We start from the raw sequence: 23,358 nt of genomic DNA, 5'->3' as shown, positions 1-23,358 counted from the left end.
CCCCTTGCTGAGGTCCACTAAAGACTAGGACAAAGTGGAAAGCAGAAGCTGAATAGTTAGAACTTGGGGGAAGCCACTCCCTCTCCTCAACCAACAGGCCCATGAGGGCTGACAGGGGCAGACTCAGCTGGAGAGCAAGCTGAGTTCCTGCCAACAGCGGAAAGAGGAGGGCCTGCTCTCCTGCCTCCCAGTTTGACAGGAGGGAGTTTGGGTTAAGATCTAAGACTTGTTGTAAGACCACATGGAACCCATGAACTGCTTTTAGAGTGAGAACTCAATAGGTCTCACGTACTTACGTACTCACGTACTTACGGCATGGCCAAGTGGTCAAGAATTCAGGTTCTGAAGGCAGACTCCTGAATTCAAGTCTTGACTCCACTTCTTACCAGCTGTTTGACACTGATTAAGTTACTTAACCTTTTTGGGCTTCCAGTTCCTGTTTTTATAAGCTGGAGCCATTAACTTATCTCTAAGTGTTACTATAAGGATAAAGCGTTTCTTTGTTTTTTTTTTTATCAAGATTAGCCCTGAGCTAACATCTGCTGCCAGTCCTCCTCTTTTTGCTGAGAAAGACTGGCCCTGAGCTAACATCCGTGCCCATCTTCCTCTACTTTATATGTGGGATGCCTACCACAGCATGGCGTGCCAAGCAGTGTGTATGACCGCACCCGGGATCCGAACTGACAAACCCCGGGCCGCCAAGGCGGAATGTGCGCACTTAACCGCTGCGCCACCAGACTGGCCCAGGATTAAGTGTTTATTAAAAGTGCTCACAACAGTGCCTGGCGCTCAGTGAACGCTCACATTTGCCAAGTCTACCATGGCAACCCCAGGACTCCAAAACAGAACAATAGAAAACCTATCTCACTGGGACTTTTCTTTTTAGAACAAGGATGAGAAACACAAGAGGAAACGACTGCCAAAGGGCTCGAGCTGCTCCTCAGGTGGAGGGACTCTTGAAGCCAGCAGCCACGCTCGCGGCATCAGTCCATGTCTGGTGAGTGCTGGGGGGGACAAGCAAGGGGCTGTGGAGGAGGACACCAGGAGGAGCATGGCGAGCAGGATAGGAGTGCCGGGATAGCCACATACCTTCTTAACTGCTTTTGGTCAGGGCAGCAGTGACAAAACAAACATAATTGCTGTCAGAGACCAAGTGAACACAAGGGACTCAGCTCCTACAAGTGACAGTGACTCAATGAGAGGGGGAGAGGCCTTCCGTTTGTTCAAGCCTGTCTCTGTGCTCCAGACAGCATGACACTCCATGGGCGCTCAGGAAATGCTAAAAGCTCATAATGAGGAATAAGCCCCGCCTGCTCCAGTAGCACAGGATGAGGACCTGCCAGGCTGCACCTCCCAGTGCTGCCACAAGGCTCCTCTCAGTTTTTAAAAGACAAGATCCTGACCAAAAGCAAGAGAGGGCTCTGTGCTTGCTGAGCTGGGCAGCAGCAGATGGGGCGATGCCAGCCCAGGTGTGGAAAGGGAATAGATCATTTTACTCCCGTTCCTACTACAGCTTAGCAGTGGGGAAGAGTGCTGCAGACGGGTCAGTTAACTTCCCCATCAGTTCTCTGGCGCGGAGGAAGAGTGAGAACCGGCTCCTGCCAAAGGCTTTATATTTAATAGAGTCACACAGGATGTATCTCCGGCTAGGCAATGGGAGATCCTTTTTCAGCCTTAACTCCCATCAGACTGTCACTTTTCTTACCCCTCTCCCCATCCAAAACAAACCCACTTTTAAACTTTCAATTTGAATGTATATAATGAGAAATGAAAAGCTATGCTTAAGATATAAATGCTCACTGTGCTGCAAAGAGATTTTCTATTATAGTTTATAAAAGTTACATGCCCAGTTTCTGCTAAGAGAGTACTCTGGCCCCTGTGGGGGGCCAGCCCATGGATGGGACGGAAACTCAACGCTCCAACAGCCTCAGGCCACTAATATTCAGTCCAAGAAGCTGACTGCCTGGTTCCACAGTCCTGAGGCTCAGATGATGTCTTCCTGGGAGACCTGACTGCATGGACAGTACAAGCTAGCCAAAGGCTACATACATCTTGTCCTTTGTTACTTCTCACTGAAAACTGGTAAGTTGGAATTCTGGTTAAAAAACCCTGTAATTAGTGGCTGAAACTTTCACCTAAAATGAGTTTGCCAAAGCAATCTGCCCCAGAAATGGCCAGCAGCAGCAGGATGATGTTTCATTAATGCATAAACTTCCCACTGACTCTTTCCATCCTGTTCCTGTGGTGCTAGCAAGCAACTCCGCTATACAGGCGTCTCTCTCCACACCTGGTGGTTGTACGTGTCTCGCCTCTCAAATGAACTTCTCTAAGGCAGACTGGGCCCACTTCCCTCTTTTCCCCTGTACTTGGCAAAGCTTGAGGTACTGATCCCAGCCCTCTTTCAGCTGCGATCGTGAGGACACAGCTTCCCATCAGCCCTTTCTACCTGAAGCTCTGTGGCCCAACCCCCTCTGCCACGGGGAACCCACTCCAAAGATGGACCATGGAGGCTGGCAGCTGTCATCCACTCACCTCTCAACTCATACTTTCAGGGAGTTAAAACTTATAGCAGGATGCACTCAATATCGCATCATCTGCCAAGATCATCTCCCATAGCTAGAGAGTAAGTGGCCATCTGAGGGAAAGGAGGAGGCCTGCACCCCCGAGGCATGGGTGCGGAGTGCCCTGGGCTCCTCATCAGGCAGGAATCACGCGGCAGCGCGTGGAGCACTTGTTAATCCGTATGATTTATTAGCTGTACAGCAGTAGATCCTCCTCCCCAGCTCTCAACCCCATCACATATTTTATTACAGGTCTCTTGTTGGCATCCTAAAATAATGAAAAATATCACACAGTACAGCTAAGTACAAAATGCATCAACCTAGAGTCTGATAGCTAACTGATGGCTCTCTTAAAAGCAATACACAGAAGAAAAAAGTGTTTGAAATCAGCAAGACTGAGGCTCTCTAAAAAACACATTTTAAACGTGTGACAGTTCATGTGCAAGAATCACTTTTTAGTTGGTTTTGCTTCACATTATTATTTTTTTTTGAAGATCCAAAGTTTAAATTACTGACCTAGTGAATTTCCTGGCCCAGCTTTTAAGGGCTGCTGTGACCCGCTCATAATCACCCTTCTGCTTTAACAGAGGATTTACAGAACACAAACAATTCAGCTACAAACAGAGCAAAGAAAATGTCGATGGGAAATCATAACTGAAAGTTAATTGTACAAGGTTCAAATGCTGGCTCCGCGGGCTGGAATTCACGATCTCCCGTGTGGGGTCCATCCCCAGCGGCAGCAGTCTGGGTGCCGTTCTGCTACATGATTGTGATCCAATTTCTTGTCAACACTGACACACTACAGAGTCTGTGGTAACTTAATTTGCAAGTAATTAAAATGCTGGGTTTTCTTACACTGCACTTCTTTTCAACCTCTTAATTAATGGAAAAGATTAAAATGTAAAAAAAGGTTATTTACAAGCTTGACCATACCAGAAACTTTGCCAAGAAAGAGGCAAAGCCTTCAGACAGAAACCGATCGTAGCATGCCATACTACTGGTGTGCAGCTGACTCCAAAGCAAAGGGAGCCAGGGAAAAGCAAAAGCAAAAACCAGTTTAAAAGTCTAAGTCCTTCCCAAGTCTGCATTTACAATTAAAAACTCTCCTGGGAAGAAGACCATAGAACTCTGGGAAACCTGGCGGCCATTCTGGAGTGGTTTACCATAGCAAGAGAGAGGGTTCAATGTCTCTGTCTCCTAAGAAAACCAGTTAGGCGTCAACACTGTCCTCAGCACTTCACAGTAAACCCTCAGAGACTCAGAACATTCCATGATTTGCTAACATCAAACAGCAAGTTCTAGTTAAATCACATTTTTCTAACATCATCCTTGAAGTTTTAGTTCTCAGTATGTTTGGTAAAATGGTGTAAAATGATGCTTTTCCCAAAGCCAAAAGAAGAAAGGAGGGAGAAAATTTAAGATGTGGGCCGTTTAAACACAGCCCAGAGAAGTCCTGGCGATGAGCGGGGCCCCGCCATCACCGGTCCATCATGCTGAGGATCATCTCGGGTGTGAGGTCTCCATTGGGGGCGTCTGTGGCAGCTGGCTGGGCCTCCTCTTCTTCCCCCTCCACGGGCTCTGCATCTGGCTCTTTTTTGACTTCAACTATAATGTTCTCAATTGCACCTGTATTCTGGTCTTCAACCTGAATGATGGCTGTTGCTGGCAAAGAGGAGCAGGAAGAAAACAAACATTCTATTAAAGCCCCCAAGCATTGCACGGGTCTTCTCAGACTTGACGCTAAATGGATGTCAGCAATACAGGAAAGCGTTAGTAGTGATACAGAGAAAGTTAATAAAAAAAGACTTAATGACCTAAAATGTGGCTATACATAAAGCTCCAATATTCTAGAAACTATCAAAGAACAAAATGCTGACATTCCATCTTCATATGCCTCCCAAATTACATATTAAGAGCCTTAATTTTCCCTATGTCATAAGTGTGGGCTTTACACTAGTGTGAGACAGCCAAAAGATGCGGACACTGTGTGACTAGAAGTACGTCACCGAGTGTGTGATGTAGGTCCATTTTAGAGGTGACCCCACCCATTGTAAGAACCTGACATTTTTGATTCTGAAGCTCTCCCACACCCAGGGCCCTCCCAGCAGTTTGTTCACTCAAGTGTGTGTAGGTGAAATGGTTCCCAGGATCGATAGTTAACCAGTCCTCTGTGAGAGACATCTATACGTGGGGTTCAGGGAATGAATTAAAAAAAAAAGATTAAATCCTGCATTTGTTAAAGAAAAACAAAAACAAAACAAACTGCTAGCTTTTAGAGGATCTGGAGTGAGGCATGAGTAGTCCCCCAGAGCCTGCTGTCACAAAGGCCACGTCCACTACAGGAGTGTGAGGTGGAGGACCAACACCTTCCTTTATGTCCTCTCCAAAATCAGAAGGCCAGCAATTGAATCCACCGGCCTGGACTTCTGAGGAGGGCTAATCTCAGCACAGAGATTGCTTTACCCCTCCACCCTTTAAAATACGGCTCTTTTCCATTCATTACCATATCAGTGCTGACAGTGACTTTGGTTTGTTTGCAAAACCCTCCCACAGTCACAGTACCCATCTTGCAGAACATAAGTACCCTTCTACTCTGGAGTTTTTCTCACCAAAATGTTAAGAGGCCCCTGGAGACTTCCTCAGATGTTCCCCAGTAAAAACTAAAAAAATTACTTCCTGAGAGTTTGCTCCTGGCGAGACCTTTACTTGTTCTCAGGGCTTAGTTCCCATCTCCGCAAAGAGCAAAGACAGGTTTGGCTCCCCTATGTGCTGGGAGAGGATACCAGCCTACTGAGCTGAGACAAGTAACTTACGCTGGGTCTGTTTGGGCTGGTTGGTTCTGCCAGGGGGGCGTCCTCTCCGCTTCTTGGCGGGTGGTGGGGCTGGGGTAACAGGCTGAGGCTCTGGCTCAGGTTCAATTTCCACGGCAGGCTCCTCCTCATCCTCATTGTCATCCAGGTCTGGCTCAGCATTTTCTTCTCATAAAAACAGGAAGAACAGGTGGTGGGGCAAGGAGAAGAGCGGTGGAACAAAAAACAACACAAATAATCACATATTCTGTAAAGTCTAGTGATATATTTATTTTCATTATTAAAAGCCCATCTTAAAAATGCTTTTCCTGAAATTTCTGCTATCAAAATTAACAGAGTAAACTCATATTGTGGCAGAATAAGCAAATCAACTTGAATACTATTATTCATATTTTACGTGGATTAGATACTATTTTTTTCTTTATAAAACCACCAAGGATTTAAGCTGAAAATAAAATAAGTCATTCCCTCCACCTTTTATACAAGGATAAAACAGGACATTAAGCCTGAGAGGAACCCCTGAAATGGACCCCTGAAGATGTGGTCCTGCTTATTTCTAAGTGAGTGGAAGGGGTGTGTGTGTCTATTTGTCAGGGAGCAAGACAGAAGTTCTTATGCATTGGGAGCTCCTATTTACTAGGATAAGAAGCAAGAGTTCTTTTAAGACTATTATTGATGAGTTTTTTCTAAGGTCAAATTTTTGGTCTTAATTTTTTCCCAGCTGTACCAGACCCAATGGGTCATTCTTAACTCCCTTACCTTCTCCCTAATATCATAATCACATAAAAGGAGACAGAATTATTGTAAGAAGAATACTGATGAGGAGCCTGATGATAATGTGGCTTGGAGTCTCAGATCTCTCAGTAGGTAGGTGTGTGACCTAGGACAATGACCTCACTGAACCTCAGTTTCCTTGTGAAATCACTAAAGCACTCTCAACCTACTTACTAGTGATCGAGGATCAAAAGCACTGAGATAACACGCGTAATCATGCTCTGTAACCTACACTCTATTACACAAACATAGCTGTTATTTACACTGTATATCACAATTTAAAAATTCTCCATTATTCCATTTAGGCTTCATTACTTCATTTAATAAGAGGTGTTAGACTCATTTTATAGAAAAAGTGAGAAGCTAAGTAATTTGTAAAGCACAAGCTAAGCCACAGCTAGTGGAATTCAAATCTCTGACCTCCGTTTGGGGCTGTTCTGCTGCCCACACCTGCAGGCAGCCAAAGAGCTTGTTATCCCTCCCCCAGTGCCATGGCACGAAATGTACCCTGCTCGCCTGTCTCCAAGAGCACAGGTTACAAGCACATTCTCTTTCTCTGGAACCAAATGTTTAAATTTAGAAATCTTTGGGTAAATGCCTGATCTTGAGGACAAAATGCCTTATTTGTCAAGCAACTGAAATTCTAAGTGAAAATGTGGGGAACATACTGGTACGTGGCAGTGTGTCAAGAACGACATGGTTCCCTGTTGAACTTATTCAAGCCCCCTCCCTATTGCCTAAGTTGGCCCAATGCCTAGAAAACTAAACAAATTTAGTCAGAGTTGGGGGGAAAAAGCACACAAAGAAGGTTAATAGGGTCAAAGGATTATTGACTTGGAGACATTTTGGCAAAAAGCCTTGAAAATAGCAGTAGACTCTGCTGGTCAACCTCGGCAGATGGCCAACAGGCAGAAAATTTGGGAGGGGACAAATATGACTGCATGGCCTTCGTAAGCAGTGTGATGGAAAGCCCAGACTTTCCAGGGTGATAAAGAGACGGTGGGTATGAGGCCCAGAACCAAAACCAAACTGTGCTCTACAAACCAGTAGTGAAGACAAAAGGAGGGATTGTAGAAATGTATTAGGAAATTGTCAATGAACACTTCAGCTGAAATGCTTCTGGTGAAGTACAATTAGGGAGTGAAGCTGGTCTTGTTGGGGGATGAACCACAGAAGTGAACAAGGCAGTACCATGGGAAAAAACGGTACGGGACACCGTCTCTGGCATGAGGCTCTGCAACTAAGAGCAACTACAGGGATCCTCCAGCTCAAGGTTATCTGTTGATCTCTGGTAACATGTGGGGCCTTCTGACATTCCTTGGCAACTCCCAACAGACCAGTCGTTAATTTCTTAGTGAAACTAAGGGATTCCAGAAAGTCTCTCAGTAGAGTGGTGTGCTTTTATAAAAATCAAGGAAACTGACATTTTAAAGGAGGCATTCACTTAAAAGCCAGAGAATGAAGACACTGCTTAAAACAGATCTTCCACTAAAAAAGGCAGCAAAAAATAAACTACTCTTATGCTTACTGTATGAATATTCTCCCAAGAAATGAATAAAAAAGTGAAGGACTTGTTAAAATATACAAAAACTAAAGGGACCTTTTCACAGATCTAAATATAAAACATCTAGTATTTTCATGAGCAAGTCTTACAATAAAACCAGTAAAGTGACTCAAATTCTCTAATACATCCAATTTTCAAAAATGTCATTCCCTCCCCACTATTTCTACTAACAAGCAGTGCAGAAAACAAAACAAGGAATCCCTAGAAATACAGTAGGCACCATCTACGTCTCTCTAGTCTGATGCTGCTTCTGGGGAAGTTTATTCCCCAACACAAAACCCCTCTATATCCACAAAAAGCTTAAATCTTTAGTCACAAATGTGCCTTCTCAACTGGGTGCCAGCAGCCCAAGTGTCCACATTATAGAACCTAACACTTTGGAACAAGTTTGTATAATCAAATGTGACTCCTACACAACCAACAGTCGTTGCTGTCCCTCCCTCTTCATGAGTCTAGCACCTCAAAGCATACCTTCTGCCTGGATTTCATGACTAGAAAGGCAAAAACACCCCAAAGAGCATCAAGGAGAGGAAAACAGGCAAAGTTTTATATTATAAATGGAGCGATTAAGATAGGAAGAGAAAGGCTGACCTTCATGGATTTGATCAACACATCTCAAGGCTAGGCTGACACAGGCAGTCAAACCAGAAGTTGGTCAGGATGCTTAAGCAACCTTCTTCATGTCCATTAGATTCATTGCTCAAATCTAGAGCATCTTCCTAAATGTAAAAGTTATGAACATAGAAAAGAAACTCCGCTGGCCTCAGAATATCACTAATCTGAGTAAACTGAGTAAAGATAATTTTGCTTTGGCTTTAACTGAACAAAACAAATAAGATATTATTAAGCAATGAAATGCCATGAGGAAAAAAAAAAAATTTGCCCCAGGAACAAACTAATTGCCCTTGTAAATATATACACACGTTAGGAGGATTAGAGGTTTAAGGGAAGCAAGAGTGACTGGCCTCTCTCCATACCCCAGCGTATACACACATAAATATACTGGAAACTGGGTAGCAAAATCTGCCACGTGTAACTAAACTAAGAAACAAGTCACCTACCACTGTCAGAGGAATCTTCTTTTTTAGATCGCATCTTTCTTTTTCTTCCACGTTTACTTTTCTTTGTTTCTCCTCCATTTTCCCCTTCTACACCATCTGGACCAGCACAATTATCAGCATGTCTTGCCATGGTATTCTAACAAAAGAAACAAAACCCTTTCACATTATTTAAAAAGATAAGCTCAGAAGTGGAAGTTCTCTTTATTTATATGGGGTATCCATACTAAGTCTGAATATCCTAGCATCTTAGTATCTGCTAAGGAAGTCCTGCATGCTCTCCTTAGTCATGGGAAGTGGTCTCCATCTGGAGGAGGGGAGAGGGAGAGAAGAGAGGAAGAGAGAGGAGGGAGGGAAGGAGAGGAGAGAATCCCTTAGAAGATAAGGCTGGGTCCTCTGAGCAAGGGCTCAGCAGCCTAGCAGCCTGCAGGCAGGAGGAGCAGGGGAAGATCAGATCAGTTCCTTATCTCGTGACTAACTTGGCCCCAAGGGAAGGTCTAGGACAGACCCATTCAAAGATAGGGAGTACCTCATCAGCAGAAGGGTTCACACATGGATAGAAAACCTCAAGGTGGGGATGACTGGCCCTTTCCAAGCAGAGGGCATCTCTATGGTTATAACTTCAGTGGGAAAAAAGTGCCCTGCTTTGCAGTAGAAGATCAAGAATACGATATTAAGAACTATAATAGGAGAAGTAAAGTCCTGACTCTTACCCGGCGTGTAAATGTTTTCCCACACTTAGAACAGACGAAGGCCGCAGGAACAAAGTTGGGGTCATGATAGCGTTTGAAGTGCATGTCGAGGAGCTGTTTCTGGCGGAAGGTCTTGTCGCAGTGGCTGCAGGCATAAGGCTTCTCCCCAGTGTGAGTGCGCTTGTGCATTATCATGTGCCTCTCCTGAAAAAGAGCAGGGTGGGAAGAGGCCTCAGAGCCTGTTACAGGGCTGCTACCTCAGACACCAGCTGTGTACATGTGGATGACAAGCCTTTCTCTCCCAAGGATCTAGGCTCAAAACTGCTCATCGAGATAATGTTATCTTTACTGGGGTGCAAAAGTGCTTCCATAAATCCTAGTGCACATCTGTTCACTCCTGTTGGGCTGCTTCTCTAGATCACTCCCAAGCATCAAGCCCCAGGATCAGATTCTTCCCTTTTCTCAAGTCCTGGACTTAATTTCCAGTTTTGAGAAAGAAGCCAGTAGTCTGCCTGGGTGGGTAGGGGGTAAGCTGTGACTAAATAAAACATCAGCTGGAGACTGAGATAATACAATCTAGGAGTAGGACCTTCGTGACATTCCTCATAAATCAGTTTGAAAATCCTAACCTTAAAAACAGCCACCATACAAGGTATATAAAAAAACCTCTGATAAAACCTGACATCAACTAGTTTCTAACTATGAAGATCTCTACCTGTCTGCAAGCATAATCACACTGGTCACACTTAAAGCGCTTCTCGTTCTTGTGTGACTTCTGATGCTGGATGAGGGCATAACGCTCATGAAAAACAGCATCGCAGTATCGGCATTTCTTGCCTTGCTCAATATAGGAATGCTGCTTTCTCAAGTGGACACCTGAAAGCAAAATACAAAGCCCAGTCTAAGTTGTGAAAACACAAACAAGCATTTCAACAAGTTAATAATACATTTCTTTCTGTTTCTTAAAATAATTACTCTGGCTGCTATACGGAAATGAATTACAAGGAGGAATAGCAACAGATGTGGGGAGACCAGTGAAGGTTTTGAAACAGGATAGGTGAGAGAACATGGTGGCCTGGACAACGGTGATAGCAATGGATATGGAAGGAAGGGAGAGAACCGATGAGAGATCTAGGAAGTTGAATCACCAGGATTTAATGACTGAATACAGAGTAAGAAGGAGGAAGGTGTGGGTGTCAGAGATGTCCTCCAGATTTCTGGCTTGGAAAACTGAGAAGACAGTGGGGCCAGTTACCGAGACAAGGAACAGTGGAAGAAGGCTGAAGCCCAAGTTGTGCGTGTTTGTTGTTAGGACGCGGGGCAAAGAGGTTTCAGACTTTCAGTTTTGGACATGCTGAATTTGAAATGCCAATGATATCAAAGCAAGGAGAGAGACGGCAAAGGATAGATAGTTATATAAGCCTAACTCAAAAGAAAGATCAGGAGTAGGAACATACATTTAGGAGTTGTTAGGATTTGAGTGAGACCATGGGAGCTGATGAAATCACTTAAGGCAAAAGTAAAGTATGAAAAGGAAGAGTAGGGGCTGGCCCCGTGGCCGAGCGGTTAAGTTTGCGTGCTCCACTGCAGGTGGCCCAGTGTTTCCTTGGTTCGAATCCTGGGTGCAGACATGGCACTGCTCATCAGACCACGCTGAGGCAGCGTCCCACATGCCACAACTAGAAGGACCCACAACGAAGAATATACAACTATGTACTGGGGGGCTTTGGGGAGAAAAAGGAAAAAATAAAATCTTTAAAAAAAAAAAAAAGAAAAAGAAAAAGAAGAGTATGGGTCACACTTTAAGAAATCTAACAGTTAAGGCCAGTGAAAGGAAGGATTACAACAAGAGAAGTCTGAGAAGGAACAGAGGGAGAAATAAGCAAGCCAACACGATGTAGTGCCACGGAGGTCAAGGTAAGAAAGTGTTTTCAGGAGGAGGGCAAAGGCCACTATGAAGAACGCTGCTAAGACATTAAGAGTGATGGGAAGTGGAATGTTCCCTACATTCAGCAATGTGGGGTCATTAGTGATCTTACTAAGAGTCACTTTATAGAGTGATGGGGTATAAGCCAGATGGGAGAGAATCAGGAGCTGAGGAAGGGAGGCCTGTGAGGGATATAACTTCATGAGGGTTGGCTGGGAAGAAGAGCTAAACCTAGAGGGGAAGATTATTTATTTCCTCTACTTTCTATGTGGGACACCTACCACAGCATGGTTTCCCAAGCGGTGCCATGTCCGCACCAGGGATCCGAACCTGCGAACCCCCGGCTGGAAAAGTGGAATGTGCACACTTAACCGCTGTGCCACCAGAGCGGCCCCAGGGAAGATTATTTTTAAAGACAGGAAAGAAGTAAGCATGTTTAGAGTTGAGGGGAAAGATCAAAGAGTGAGAAGGTGAAGATGAAGGTAAAGAGACAATACTTGACCATGTAAAGGCTGCCAAGACAACAGGAGAGTGGGATCAAGGGAAAGGCAAAGGGACAGGCCATGGACAAAATGAGTGATATCAACTCTCTAGTACCAGGTGGGGAAAGAGAGGATGAATACAGAGGCAAGTAGGTTTGTAGGTTTGGTAACAGGAAATATGGAGTTTTGATCTGTTGCCTTTTTTTTTTCTGAAGTAGAAAAAGAAGTCACTTACTGAGACCAGGGAGGCAGAGAGTAAAGGGGACGAACAGCAGAGGTTTAAAGAAAGTTAAGAGTGATTTACCCAAATCTGTCATGGCACCTCTCACATAGCAGGCACCCAAACACTTATGGAACGAATGAACAAACAAAGTCACTGTGGAAAATGGGAGCACACCTGACAAGGCCAAACAGCTGGACTGTGCAGGAGCAACAAGAGCCCAGCTGCATTTGGGATCATGAATTTACGGTGCTGCCAATCTGCTTCAGTCACGGTACTAGCACTATCACACCACTTCAAGAGGGCCGGTTCTGAAGACTGGAGACGAGGACAGCCAAAGGGATGGCTCTGACTTCTCACTCTCTACACACCTTCATTAAATGAAGACCTTTATATGTGCATATATTATTTCAAATAATTTTTAAACCTCAACTTTCCCATTCTGGTCCTCTGATAGAGACCAAACTAACAGTAATATAAAAGACTTTTTCTTTCATATGTTCTTATTAAATACTTGTAAAAACAATCCTGTAAGGTAGGTATTATTCCAATATATCAGTTGAGGACAAAAAGAAAAAGAAGCTTAGAGCAGTAAGTATTCAGAGGTCAGCCTTCACTCCAGCAGGTCTGTCTCCAAAGCCCATGCTTTCCTGTGTCACAAAGTAGTAATTTTTTTTTAACTGAAGTGTAACGAAGCGATGAATTTTAATTACTGCGTATCAGAGTGAATCGGGCCTGCTTTAAAGAGGAACACAAACTTCTTTAGGACTGCTTTTGGGAGATTATTACTTGACAGCTCCTAGGCAATTAAGTGTCTCATAAAGACCTTATTATATAAGGTCTAAGAGTGATCACGCAAGTATAAAATACCCAGGGTGTTGTTTATATCATAAACATATCATAAAAGTGAATAACTAAAAAAAATTGAGGGGCTGGCCCTGTGGTGTAGTGGTTAAGTTCGGTACGCTCCACTTTGGTGGTCCAGGTTTGTGGGTTCAGATCTCAGGGGTGTACCTCAGCCACACTGTGGTGGAGACCCACATATAAAGTGGAGGAAGACTGGCACAGATGTTAGCTCAGCGCTAATCTTCCTCAAGCCAAAAAAGAAAAAAAAAAGAAAAGAAAAGAGACAGATTGGTAACAGATGTTAACTCAGGGCTAACCTTCCTCAGCAAAGACAAAAATTTGAACAATCCAGACAATAACCTAATAGCTCACACACATTTCAATGAGATGTTATTGGTTTAGATTTTAGTTTCTATATGATGAGAAGAGTAAAACTCTTTCATTTACCTGAGGACAGTGCCTCTTAAATCTTTCTAACGAAGTCCTCTTAACAGCAGAGTAGGATGAACACATGACCCATGGGTCTTATGTGGAGCCCAAAGTCCTCTGCTTCAAACTCACGGTTTCATCTTAAAAATATATGTCAGTCTGCACTTTGCTCAATATAGTCATATTAATATAAAAATGTTTTAAGACACCAGTTAAATTGTATAATTTTACTCAAAACCTTTTGGGTAGGGGCCGGCCCGGTGGTGCAGCGGTTAAGTGCGCCTGTTCTGCTTTGGTGGCCCAGGGTTCACTGGTTCAGATCCCAGGTGTGGACATGGTACTGCTTGGCATGCCATGCTGTGGTAGGTGTCCCACATATAAAAAAAAAGTAGAGAAGGATGGGCACGGATGTTAGCTCAGGGCCAGTCTTCCTCAGTGAAAAGAGAAGGATTGGCAGCAGTTAGCTCAGGGCTAATCTTCCTCAAAAACAAAAAACAAAAAACAAAAAAAAACACAAAAAAAACCAAAAAACTTTTGGGTAAAACCAATGCTGCAGAAACACAGGCCACGTTTATGCTGTGGCTTGCGAGATTGCTGATATGACCTGAGTACTCACATATTCCTCAGTGTAAGAAACACCTGTGGGGACTCAAGAGGACTCAAGCCCAGCTTTGCCACTCAAAAGCTGTGCTGTGCAGCTTTGGACAAGACACCTGTGTGAGCCTTAGGTTCATCACCTATAAAGCTAGAATACATACTGCATATGCCTTGATGACTTCATATGGTTGTTGAGAAGATCAAATGAGTAAAAGAGTAAAAGAAAAGTGAAAGACAATTTGTAAAGTACAAAAATTCATCCAAATGTAAAAATGTTCAAAAAAATAATACTCAAGGAGAAATGCATTTTGGACAGAGAACAGACTAGGGCAATATTTTTATCTCTTTTAAATAAGAAAAACAAGGGGAGAAATTCAGGTGACCTATCTTTAAGTATGGATCATATTAAAATTTCTAATGCTAAACTTTGCCTCTATATAAACTCTAGCTTAATTACACACAGAAATATAATTATCACCAAACCAATGAAACAGTCCAATTACCTAGAGAAAGGACAAATGTTCTGAAAAAACTGAAGTAGACTGACCTTAGTTTGGATCATACTATGTCACTTCCCTATTTAACATTACCCATGAAGGCTACTAATTAAAGGTATACTCTGTTTCCTCTCATTACAGCTCCTGTTAATTTATAGATGAGCTATATTCAGGAAAGAATCTTGTGGCCTGACTGTAGTAGGCGAAAGAAGAGACAGAAAAAAATAGCAGCTAATCAATGGCTTTTATTAAGTGGCAGGCCATTCACATACACAAAATGGGTTAGAAAAGGAAGTTATTCATCATCTTCATTTTTTCAAAAATCCTTGAAGATATTTTTTTCATTTGCCACTTATTTACTTACCCAAATCACTTTTTCGGGCTATGACAGTGTCACAGTGGGGACAGTGAAATTTGGCCACATTTTCTGTGTGCTTCTGTAAAATGTGCATCTTCATGGTACCACTTTGGGTGAACCGAGCGTGACAAATATAACATTCATAAGGTTTTTCTCCTTAAAAGGAAATACAGAATGAACAAATTAGATGAAATGACTAAATACTATCATTTAATTGGAGGGGTATTCAGGTGGCAGGTATGCTATGCTGCAGAGAATTTACAGGTATTACTTAGGAAGGCTGAGGCTCAAGCCCACTGCTTGGCTCATGCCAATCTTCAGAGATGGCAAACAAGCCCTGATCTGATGCCACCACCTCTGCTCTGCCCTGCCCAGCTTCGCCATGGAGTCCTTTCACATTGGAAAAAGCAGTTCCTACAGCAATGCTTACTTCCGGGGGAGAGTAGATGGGATGACAGGAGGACCTACCAGTTTTTCTTTTTAGGACAAGACAGTACTTAGGAAAACTGAACAAGTTGGGTTAATCTACTCAGACTTCTTCTAACAGTACAAACTGTCTATTCTCCAACGTATATTCAGAACAATGAATTCAGAAGATATGCCAGAGAAGCATTTGTCAATTATATACTACTTTCATTCTAGTTTCCATTCAGGTAAGCAATAGGGCTCGTGGTGGTTCACAGGGTCCCATGGGATCCACTGAAAAGGAGCTCATTAATACAAGAAGGAGGCGAGAAGTCCTACCTGAATGGGTTCTCATGTGCCTTTTCAGCTTGTATGTGTCCCTGCTGGCATAACTGCACAAGCTGCACTGGAACGGACGCTCTCCAGTATGAGAGCGAATGTGACGTTTTAATTTGCTGACCTGAAACACGAAAGCAACCCAATAGCATACTTTGTTGACACAGAATGTAACGTGAGTGCTGTGGGTTAAGCACAAAAGCTTGTTTTTGGGCACTGAAGTTCAGAATACAGAAAAAGTCCGAAAGATAATATTTCTCCTCTTTGTTATTTATAATCTTTGTTTCTTAAATCCATAACATAATCCAAAGGAAGAGGGTAAATGAATAGGAGAATAGATAAGTCAATATTGGTCATTATTAATAACTGTCTAAGTTGGTTAATACTATTCCCTCTACTCCTATAAATGTTTAAAGTTTTCCATAACAGTTTTTAAATAATCTATGCTTACTTATAGGTCAATTTTATTCCAAATTTTGAATCTGAGTTAATAAGCACCTATTTTAATTCATCTTCCTATCATTAGCACTTCCCAGACTGGCCAGGCTTCACAAGGGCCTCTCATTTACCTTCCTCACTAATGACTATGTTTTTTGTATCCTGCTGCGTACCTTTCCAACAAAATGGTGACTTTCTAACTCGATGTTAAGAAATGCTTTGAATACGCACTACTGTTTGATTTGAAAAATTATTTATTTATTTTTTTGAGGAAGATTAGCCCTGAGCTAACTACTGCCAATCCTCCTCTTTTTGCTGAGGAAGACTGGCCCTGAGCTAACATCCATGCCTATCTTCCTCTACTGTATACGTGGGACGCCTGCCACAGCATGGCTTTTGCCAAGCGGTGCCATGTCTGCACCTGGGATCCAAACCTGTGAACCCCGGGCCGCCAAGAAGTGGAATGTGCACACTTAACCACTGCACCACAGGGCCGGCCCTGAAAATTTTTTTTTTTTTTTTAAAGATTTTATTTTTTCCTTTTTCTCCCCAAAGCCCCCTGGTACGTAGTTGTAATATTCTTCGCTGTGGGTCCTTCTAGTTGTGGCATGTGGGACGCTGCCTCAGCGTGGTTTGATGAGCAGTGCCATGTCCACGCCCAGGATTCGAACCAACGAAACACTGGGCTGCCTGCAGCAGAGCGCGCGAACTTAACCACTTGGCCATGGGGCCAGCCCCTGAAAATTTCTTTTAAAGTTCCAATTTTAACAATAAGAAAACCCTCCTGTACTTATGAGTGCTACACAGCAAGTTTTCACACACTGTAATGGTTAAACAATGGTGTCAGCAGCATTACTAATTCTCTTTGCAAGATTCGCCTACTTATCATACATTAAATTCCTATATGCACTTATATATGAAATTCTGTTCCAATGAGCTACTTATTCTTGCTCCGATATCACGCTGTCTTCATTTACTAAGGAGTTTCACCACATCAACTGCACAAACCCCTCATTCTTGTCTCAAATTTTTCTTAGTCATTCATGTTTACTCTTCCAGTTGAAATTTACAATCAACGTGTAATGTCTCTTCATTTATTCATGTCCTTTGGAAAAGTTTGTCAAGTTTTCTTCACACCATCAAATGTTTGTTGTTGTTCAGTTTATCCCTAAGTCATTTTATTGCTATTAGAATTTGAATCTGTTTCCTACCATTGATAGTGTTAAGTAAGTTACTGATTTCTGTGTACCTATTTTATCTAATCACCCAACTAAACTTAGCTTACAGCTCAAAGTTCTTTAGCTGATTCTCTTGGATTTTCCATGTAAACAAATAAGTCAGCAAGAAACAAGTTTCCTTTTTCCAATTAAAATTCATTTCTTATTTTATTTTATTAGCTAGGATTTCCAAGACAACGTTGAAAACAGTAAGAATGGAATCTTGTTTTGCTCCCCCTAATTTTTTTTCCTTTTCTTTTTGTTCTTCTCCCCAAAGCGCCCCATACATAGTTGTGTACTCTAGGTGTAGGTCCTTCTAGTTGAGCTATGTGGAATGCTGCCTCAGCATGGCCTGACGAGCAGTGCTAGGTCTGTGCCCAGGACCCGAACTGGCAAAACCCTGGGCCACCAAAGCGGAGTGCTCGAACTTAACCACTCGGCCATGGGGCTGGCCCCCTTGTACCAAATTTTAATGGGAATACTTGCAATGTTTCAGAGTTAATTAGGATAGGTTTACTAGAGGTTTCTAGTATATTCTCGTTCTAGTAAAGACATTTTCTTTTACTCTTTTTTTTGAGGAAGATTAGCCCTGAGCTAACTACTGCTAATCCTCCTCTTTTTGCTGAGGAAGACTGGCCCTGAGCTAACATTCATGCCCATCTTCCTCTACTTTATACATGGGATGCCTACCACAGCATGGCTTTTGCCAAGTGGTGCCATGTCCACACCTGGGATCCGAACCGGTGAACCCTGGGCCGCCGAGAAGCAGAACGTGCGCACTTAACCACTATGCCAGCGGGCCGGCCCCTCTTTCACTCTTGCTAGGACTTTAAGCAGTAATGATACTGAATTTTATAGTTTTTCAGTAATCTAAGAATGATCATAAAGTTTTTCTTTAATCTCTCAATGCAGTACACACCAATAATTTCCTAATGTTGAACTATCCTTGCATTTTAGATACTCTATTTAGTAATCGCTTATCTTTTAAAATATTTTACTAAATATAGTTTAGTAACTTTATTTAGAATTTTTGCTTCTCTATGAGAATAACATAGTTTTCTTTTTGATAGTATCCTTATCCCGTTTTGGTAACAGGGTAGCCTCAAATAACAAAGGTGACAAATCTCCCATTTTAAAATGCTCTGGGTACAGCTATTTCTTTCTTTCAAGTTTGGTAGAACCTCCCTATAACAACATGTAGAAATGGTTCCCTTTTTTTAATGAGTAAATCTTTCACACTCAATATTTTTGGTGGTGGGGAGGACTAGGAGTGTTACTCTAGTAAGATTTTCTATCTCATCTTAAGTTATTAGCCTTGGTAGTTTATATCCTCATACTGGAATCATGGTCTTCTTAAGAGAGAAACCAACAAGGAGCTGAACACTTACTTCTACGCTGGCATAATCGCACATGGAACACTTAAATGGCTTCTCATGGGTGTGTTTGTAACGACGATGCCGCACCAACTCTCCACTAGTCACAAAGGCCATGTCGCAGTCTGGGCACTTGTGAGGACGAGTACCTAGAGAAAAGAGGGTACAACAGGAAGACAAGATCAAGGGCACAGTCAATGAGTTCAATGTGTGACAGAGAACTGCTGCATGAGGCTGGACCCTAGTCATCTCATCAACCCTGCATTAGTCTGAGTAACTCCAAAAGCTATGAGAGGGCCCAGCTGACTTTACAACACTAACATCAGAATATCAGAAAAATGGGCCAAACACTTAGTTTCTCTTAATTACTTATTTGAGTCTGCTGCCTTTGAATACAAAATTCTTTTTATCCCTATTTTGTGAATATTCTGGTTGCTATGGATTAACAGTTAGTAGAAACATCATTCTGTTTCAACTCTTGATAAAAAATGAAGAACATCTTTTAAACCTTAATGTTTTATCAAGTACAGGTCACAGAATTAATAGTCATTTGACTTGAGATCCTTTTGCACATCAAATCTTACTGTATTACAACTATATATATGGGGCCATTGGCCCATCCAGATTCTGACACTTTGTCTTTTTTTAAAAATACAAATATGATAGCTTGTTTTCAAAGTACAGAAACAAGTACAAGGTTACAAAGTAAAGCTTTTTACTGACTTAAACAACACTTTCAAACATCCATGTCTACTATGCTCTGATCTGAATGTCAATTCATGGCATAAACATTTTTATGAACTAATAATATATTCTCCACATTTCTTGTTGTTTTTCTTTCACTGAAAGAATCTTACTGTTTTTAATATGTCTTCACATAGTAGCCCCATAACAGAACTGACTACTTTAGTGGAGCTTCTCCAGTCACTTTATAGTCTGAATACTACATTGAAAATATCATCCCCAGGTAATAACGACAATAAGGAAATAAAGCTGACAGCAGAACACAGTGCTGTTTTCATACACTATTACTCAGAAACTAGGGACTGTCTGTAATTGTGGCCTCAGGGAAAGGGTGACAGCAAGGTAATCCCAAACACCAAAACCAAAGGAATGCTACCTCTGAGAAGGGAATTAGGAAGAGTCACAATATAATCAATGGGACCAGCCACCTGCAGAGATGATTCCCCCAGAGACTGAGAGAACCTTGGAGAGGGAAATATGATTGGAGTATGACAGCAACTAAGAAATTCCAAGGAATGTTCATTTGCTCAGTTTGCTTCTTTAGTACCACCGAGGATGGAGGAGTGAAGGAGAGTTCTTATCTGTGAAAAAGGCATAGTCTGGTGGTAGAGATAGGTAAGTAAAACAATGAACAAGAGAAGGAAAGCAGCATCCATTTCTGTTAGGACAAGGTAAGCTGAAAACCAAGAATTTCCAATGTTTACCTAGTACTATCTAGGGGAGAGAAAGAGGCCTGCCTCTGGTAGACATACTCATGGCAATTAAGAAAGAAGTAGACACTGCTGTGGGACAGGATTGCACCACATGACCGCCTATGTCCCTCTGCTCAAGGTTCATGCTGAACAAGTCACCTTTCAATTGCTACAGCATTTCAACATAGGCAAGGGTGCCCCCTAGAATGCAATACAACTGGATCTAGAAAATAAAAAGGTGTTTTCCTCACCATAAACTGATTTTCTGATACGCACCTGACCCTTGAGGGTGTGGTCAGCATGACTTATACCTGCCAAATCAGCTCTAAGTAACTGAACAGACTGAACTTATTTTCAAAGCTGAGAACTAGACCATGACATACACTGCCCACGTCAAGGCACTCCCATCTTGGGAAGTCCTTTGATAGGGCTAACTGCTTTTATCTAGTCATATGCCCCTTTCATAGTACCTTCAAACAACTAAATAAAATATATCATCAAGTGTCTGAGTAGAGACTAGGGAGATGGTGAAAAGTGACTAAGGCGCATTAGTAAGAATATACTAAAGCACAGCATACTGCTTAAAGGTCAACCCCCGCTTGATCATGCTCATCGGACAACCAGCATATCAAATCAAAAACGAAAGTCATCTTATAAAATGAGTTGGAGAATCTGGATAGAGGAAAGCTATTCTGCATGAGGAACTGGGTGAGAGAAGCTTCTATTAGCACTTGCAGTCAAGTGCCAACACTGAGAGTGCAAAGAGCCCAGGAGAGAGCCTAAAGAAAGCTCCAGTGCACAGTCTCTCTACTTCAGTGACCCCTTGGACCTGACCACAGTCAAGATGAAGCTAATATTAGAATATTAAAGTATGTATGGAGTGTGAATAATTAAATGTTTGAAAACTGCTAAAATGGTACCTTAAACTTTCCATTCTGAGATTACAAATTACTTATTTTCCTTGAGGCGAAACAACCAGAAACCATGGTTTTTACAAAGGTAGCATTTCACTTCTATTTCTTTATTTCTTTTTGCTGAGGAAGATTCGCCCTGAACTAACATTTGTGCCAATCTTCCTCTATTTTTTAGTATGTGGGCCGCGAGCACAGCATGGCCACTAACAGAGCAGTGTAGGTCCGCGTCCAGGAACTGAACCTGGACCACTAAAGCAGAGTGCGCCGAACTTAACCATTAGGCCACCAGGGCTGACCCTTCACTTCTGCTTCTAATGTTCTTTCTCATAGTGCCTAGCAATTGTTGCCTGGGAATTTTGTGGGTCATTTTTCGTCGTTGCTAAAATCTCAGCACCACAATGGTGATGTCTTCAGGAAGTATTATAGATTAACTGCCATAGATAATCTTTTTCTGGATCATCATCCTTACATAATCATTTTCCATAAAATTTTCTTTACATTTGCTTATAACTAAGTCCATGTGTTTACGATAAATCAAGATTACAAAAAGGGCACGATAAAAAAGAATAAAAATCTTCCTTCTTTAACTTCCCACTGGAACCAGCTTGGATGATACTTAAAACCCAAGCTACAATCTTTGCTATGCTGTAGCCCCCAACATTCTTATCCAGCACCTGTGTGTGTGTTAAGGTGATTCCTCAGGAGGGTGACTGTTCTGAATGCCCTGCCACAAAGATGGCACTTGTGTGGTCTCTCATCAGTGTGACTTTTCATGTGACGATCCAAATTTGAACGCCGTGGACACGTGTAACTGCAAAGCTCACACTGGAATGTCTTCTTTACACCTATATGCAAAATAAAACACTTACTTGTTGCAGGGTTTTAAAGTGTTAAGATTAATCTTAATCTTAAATTTGTACAAATATATTTCATTAGCCTTTTATAACTAAACTTAACCTAAGTCATATTAAGTCATAATTATCTCATGCCACTTATAGATTTACTTCTTTCTCTTCAGGGCTTAAAAAGTACTCAATCTGGAAAAACCTCTTTCAGACTGGCTAAAAAGACTGGAACCCACATCCTGATCTTTTTAAAAAATCCATTTAATATAAAATAACCTGCATATGCACTGTTATATACTTTATCCCAGAGAGGTTTTATGAGATTATAATGAATAAACTCATTTTACCTTTCTTTTTAATTTTTGTTGGTTTTGGAGGCTTCATGTTACCAACCACTTTCTCTGCATTAACCTCTGACAGCAGACCCTCCTGCTGCTCTTCCTCAAAATCATAGACAGACACATCCACATCTTTGCCCTCCTCTGTGTAACGCAGTTTGCTTTTTTTGGTTTTCTTTGTTTTTTTGGCTGGTGGCTGATAGTCTGGGTCTTTTTGCCAACTAGGATCTTCCTGAGGCGGAAGTTCCCCTTGTTCTAGTGTCTCCACCTCTCCATTGGCCCCCACTTTCACCACCTGAAACCCTTCAGGCAAAGGTAAGGTGTGACATATCATGGGTTCGCTTTCTGCAAGGCCCTCTTTAGATACTTCATTCTCATAAGCCCCCTGAAGTTCTTCTACCGATGTGGTAGCAACAGGTACAGTCACAGGAACGGGTACTTGAACAAGCTGAAGCTCTCCTATGTTTATGGGCTGTTCCTCCATATTTACAACCTGCAAGGTTATGATCTGGGTATCGTCCACAGCAGCCTCTGCTTCTGGAGCGACTGTACCCTCCATTACTTCAGTCTTCATCTGAAGAAGGGTAGGATCCAGCTGTTCCATCATTACCATCTGTACACTGCTATTGACATCCTGGACCACCTCACCCCCATCACTCTGGTTCTGGGGTAGGTGGCATGCGTCCTCTTCCTGGCCCCCTTCCCGGCGTCTCTGGTAAGTCTTTCTCTCCTTTCCTTTAATGAAAGTTTCAGACTCCTCCACAATGGCTTCAACCGCCTCACCTTCCATTTCCCCTTCCTTTATTAAGGGAGAACACAGATTGTTATTTTAAATAAAGTTTGTCTAAATGAAAATATATAAAATACATTTTAAAATAAAAAAGATTCCTGATGAATAAATAAGGTATCAACAGTTGTTAATATTATAAAAAGACAAAACAGATACTATGTGCCTCCTGACAGAAGAACAAAACGCCACCTATGAAGCAGTCTTGTCAAACAAAACAAAAAAATTGGAAACTAATCAAGTCTTTAGATCCAACTACCAATTAATAGGAAATGGTGACAGAGGATGTTAAATTACACTATAGGGATGAAATCAGTGAAATCCAGACTGAAGGAATCTCTGCAGGATTAACTACCCAGTTTCTTCTGCAAAAAAATCACCAGGAGAAAATATGGGAAAGATAGAGGGAGAACCTACAGATCAGCAGTTCTCAACCTGGTGTGACTTTGCCTCC

At 42.2% G+C, this 23,358-nt stretch overlaps 1 protein-coding gene across 5 annotated transcripts in view; it reads right to left on the bottom strand.

Moving 5' to 3' along the window:
* Nucleotides 1-2,728: 2,728 nt before the first annotated feature.
* CTCF (CCCTC-binding factor) overlaps nucleotides 2,729-23,358 on the bottom strand; it is a 49,641-nt gene continuing 29,011 nt past the window's right edge. Inside the window, exons 3-12 of one of the 5 annotated variants that reach the window (XR_011537981.1) lie at nucleotides 22,127-22,916; nucleotides 21,609-21,779; nucleotides 18,600-18,733; nucleotides 15,560-15,680; nucleotides 14,822-14,971; nucleotides 10,175-10,335; nucleotides 9,481-9,663; nucleotides 8,771-8,906; nucleotides 5,375-8,428; nucleotides 2,729-4,223 (exon numbers count right to left, since the gene is read on the bottom strand). Coding sequence is in view for 4 of the 5 variants with exons in the window: in XM_070612217.1 (XP_070468318.1) it covers nucleotides 4,039-4,223; nucleotides 5,375-5,536; nucleotides 8,771-8,906; nucleotides 9,481-9,663; nucleotides 10,175-10,335; nucleotides 14,822-14,971; nucleotides 15,560-15,680; nucleotides 18,600-18,733; nucleotides 21,609-21,779; nucleotides 22,127-22,907 (2,184 nt within the window). In the remaining variant the exon portion in view is untranslated. The remainder of the gene's footprint in view (nucleotides 4,224-5,374; nucleotides 8,429-8,770; nucleotides 8,907-9,480; nucleotides 9,664-10,174; nucleotides 10,336-14,821; nucleotides 14,972-15,559; nucleotides 15,681-18,599; nucleotides 18,734-21,608; nucleotides 21,780-22,126; nucleotides 22,917-23,358) is intronic. The other 4 variants (XM_070612217.1, XM_070612218.1, XM_070612219.1 and 1 more) reach the window with 4 other exon arrangements.

The sequence above is a fragment of the Equus przewalskii genome, chromosome 3 (assembly GCF_037783145.1).
Source record: "Equus przewalskii isolate Varuska chromosome 3, EquPr2, whole genome shotgun sequence".
NCBI classification, from domain to species: domain Eukaryota; kingdom Metazoa; phylum Chordata; class Mammalia; order Perissodactyla; family Equidae; genus Equus; species Equus przewalskii.
The sequence above is the reverse complement of the archived record's forward strand: the minus strand, read 5'-3'. Positions and strand labels throughout refer to the sequence as shown.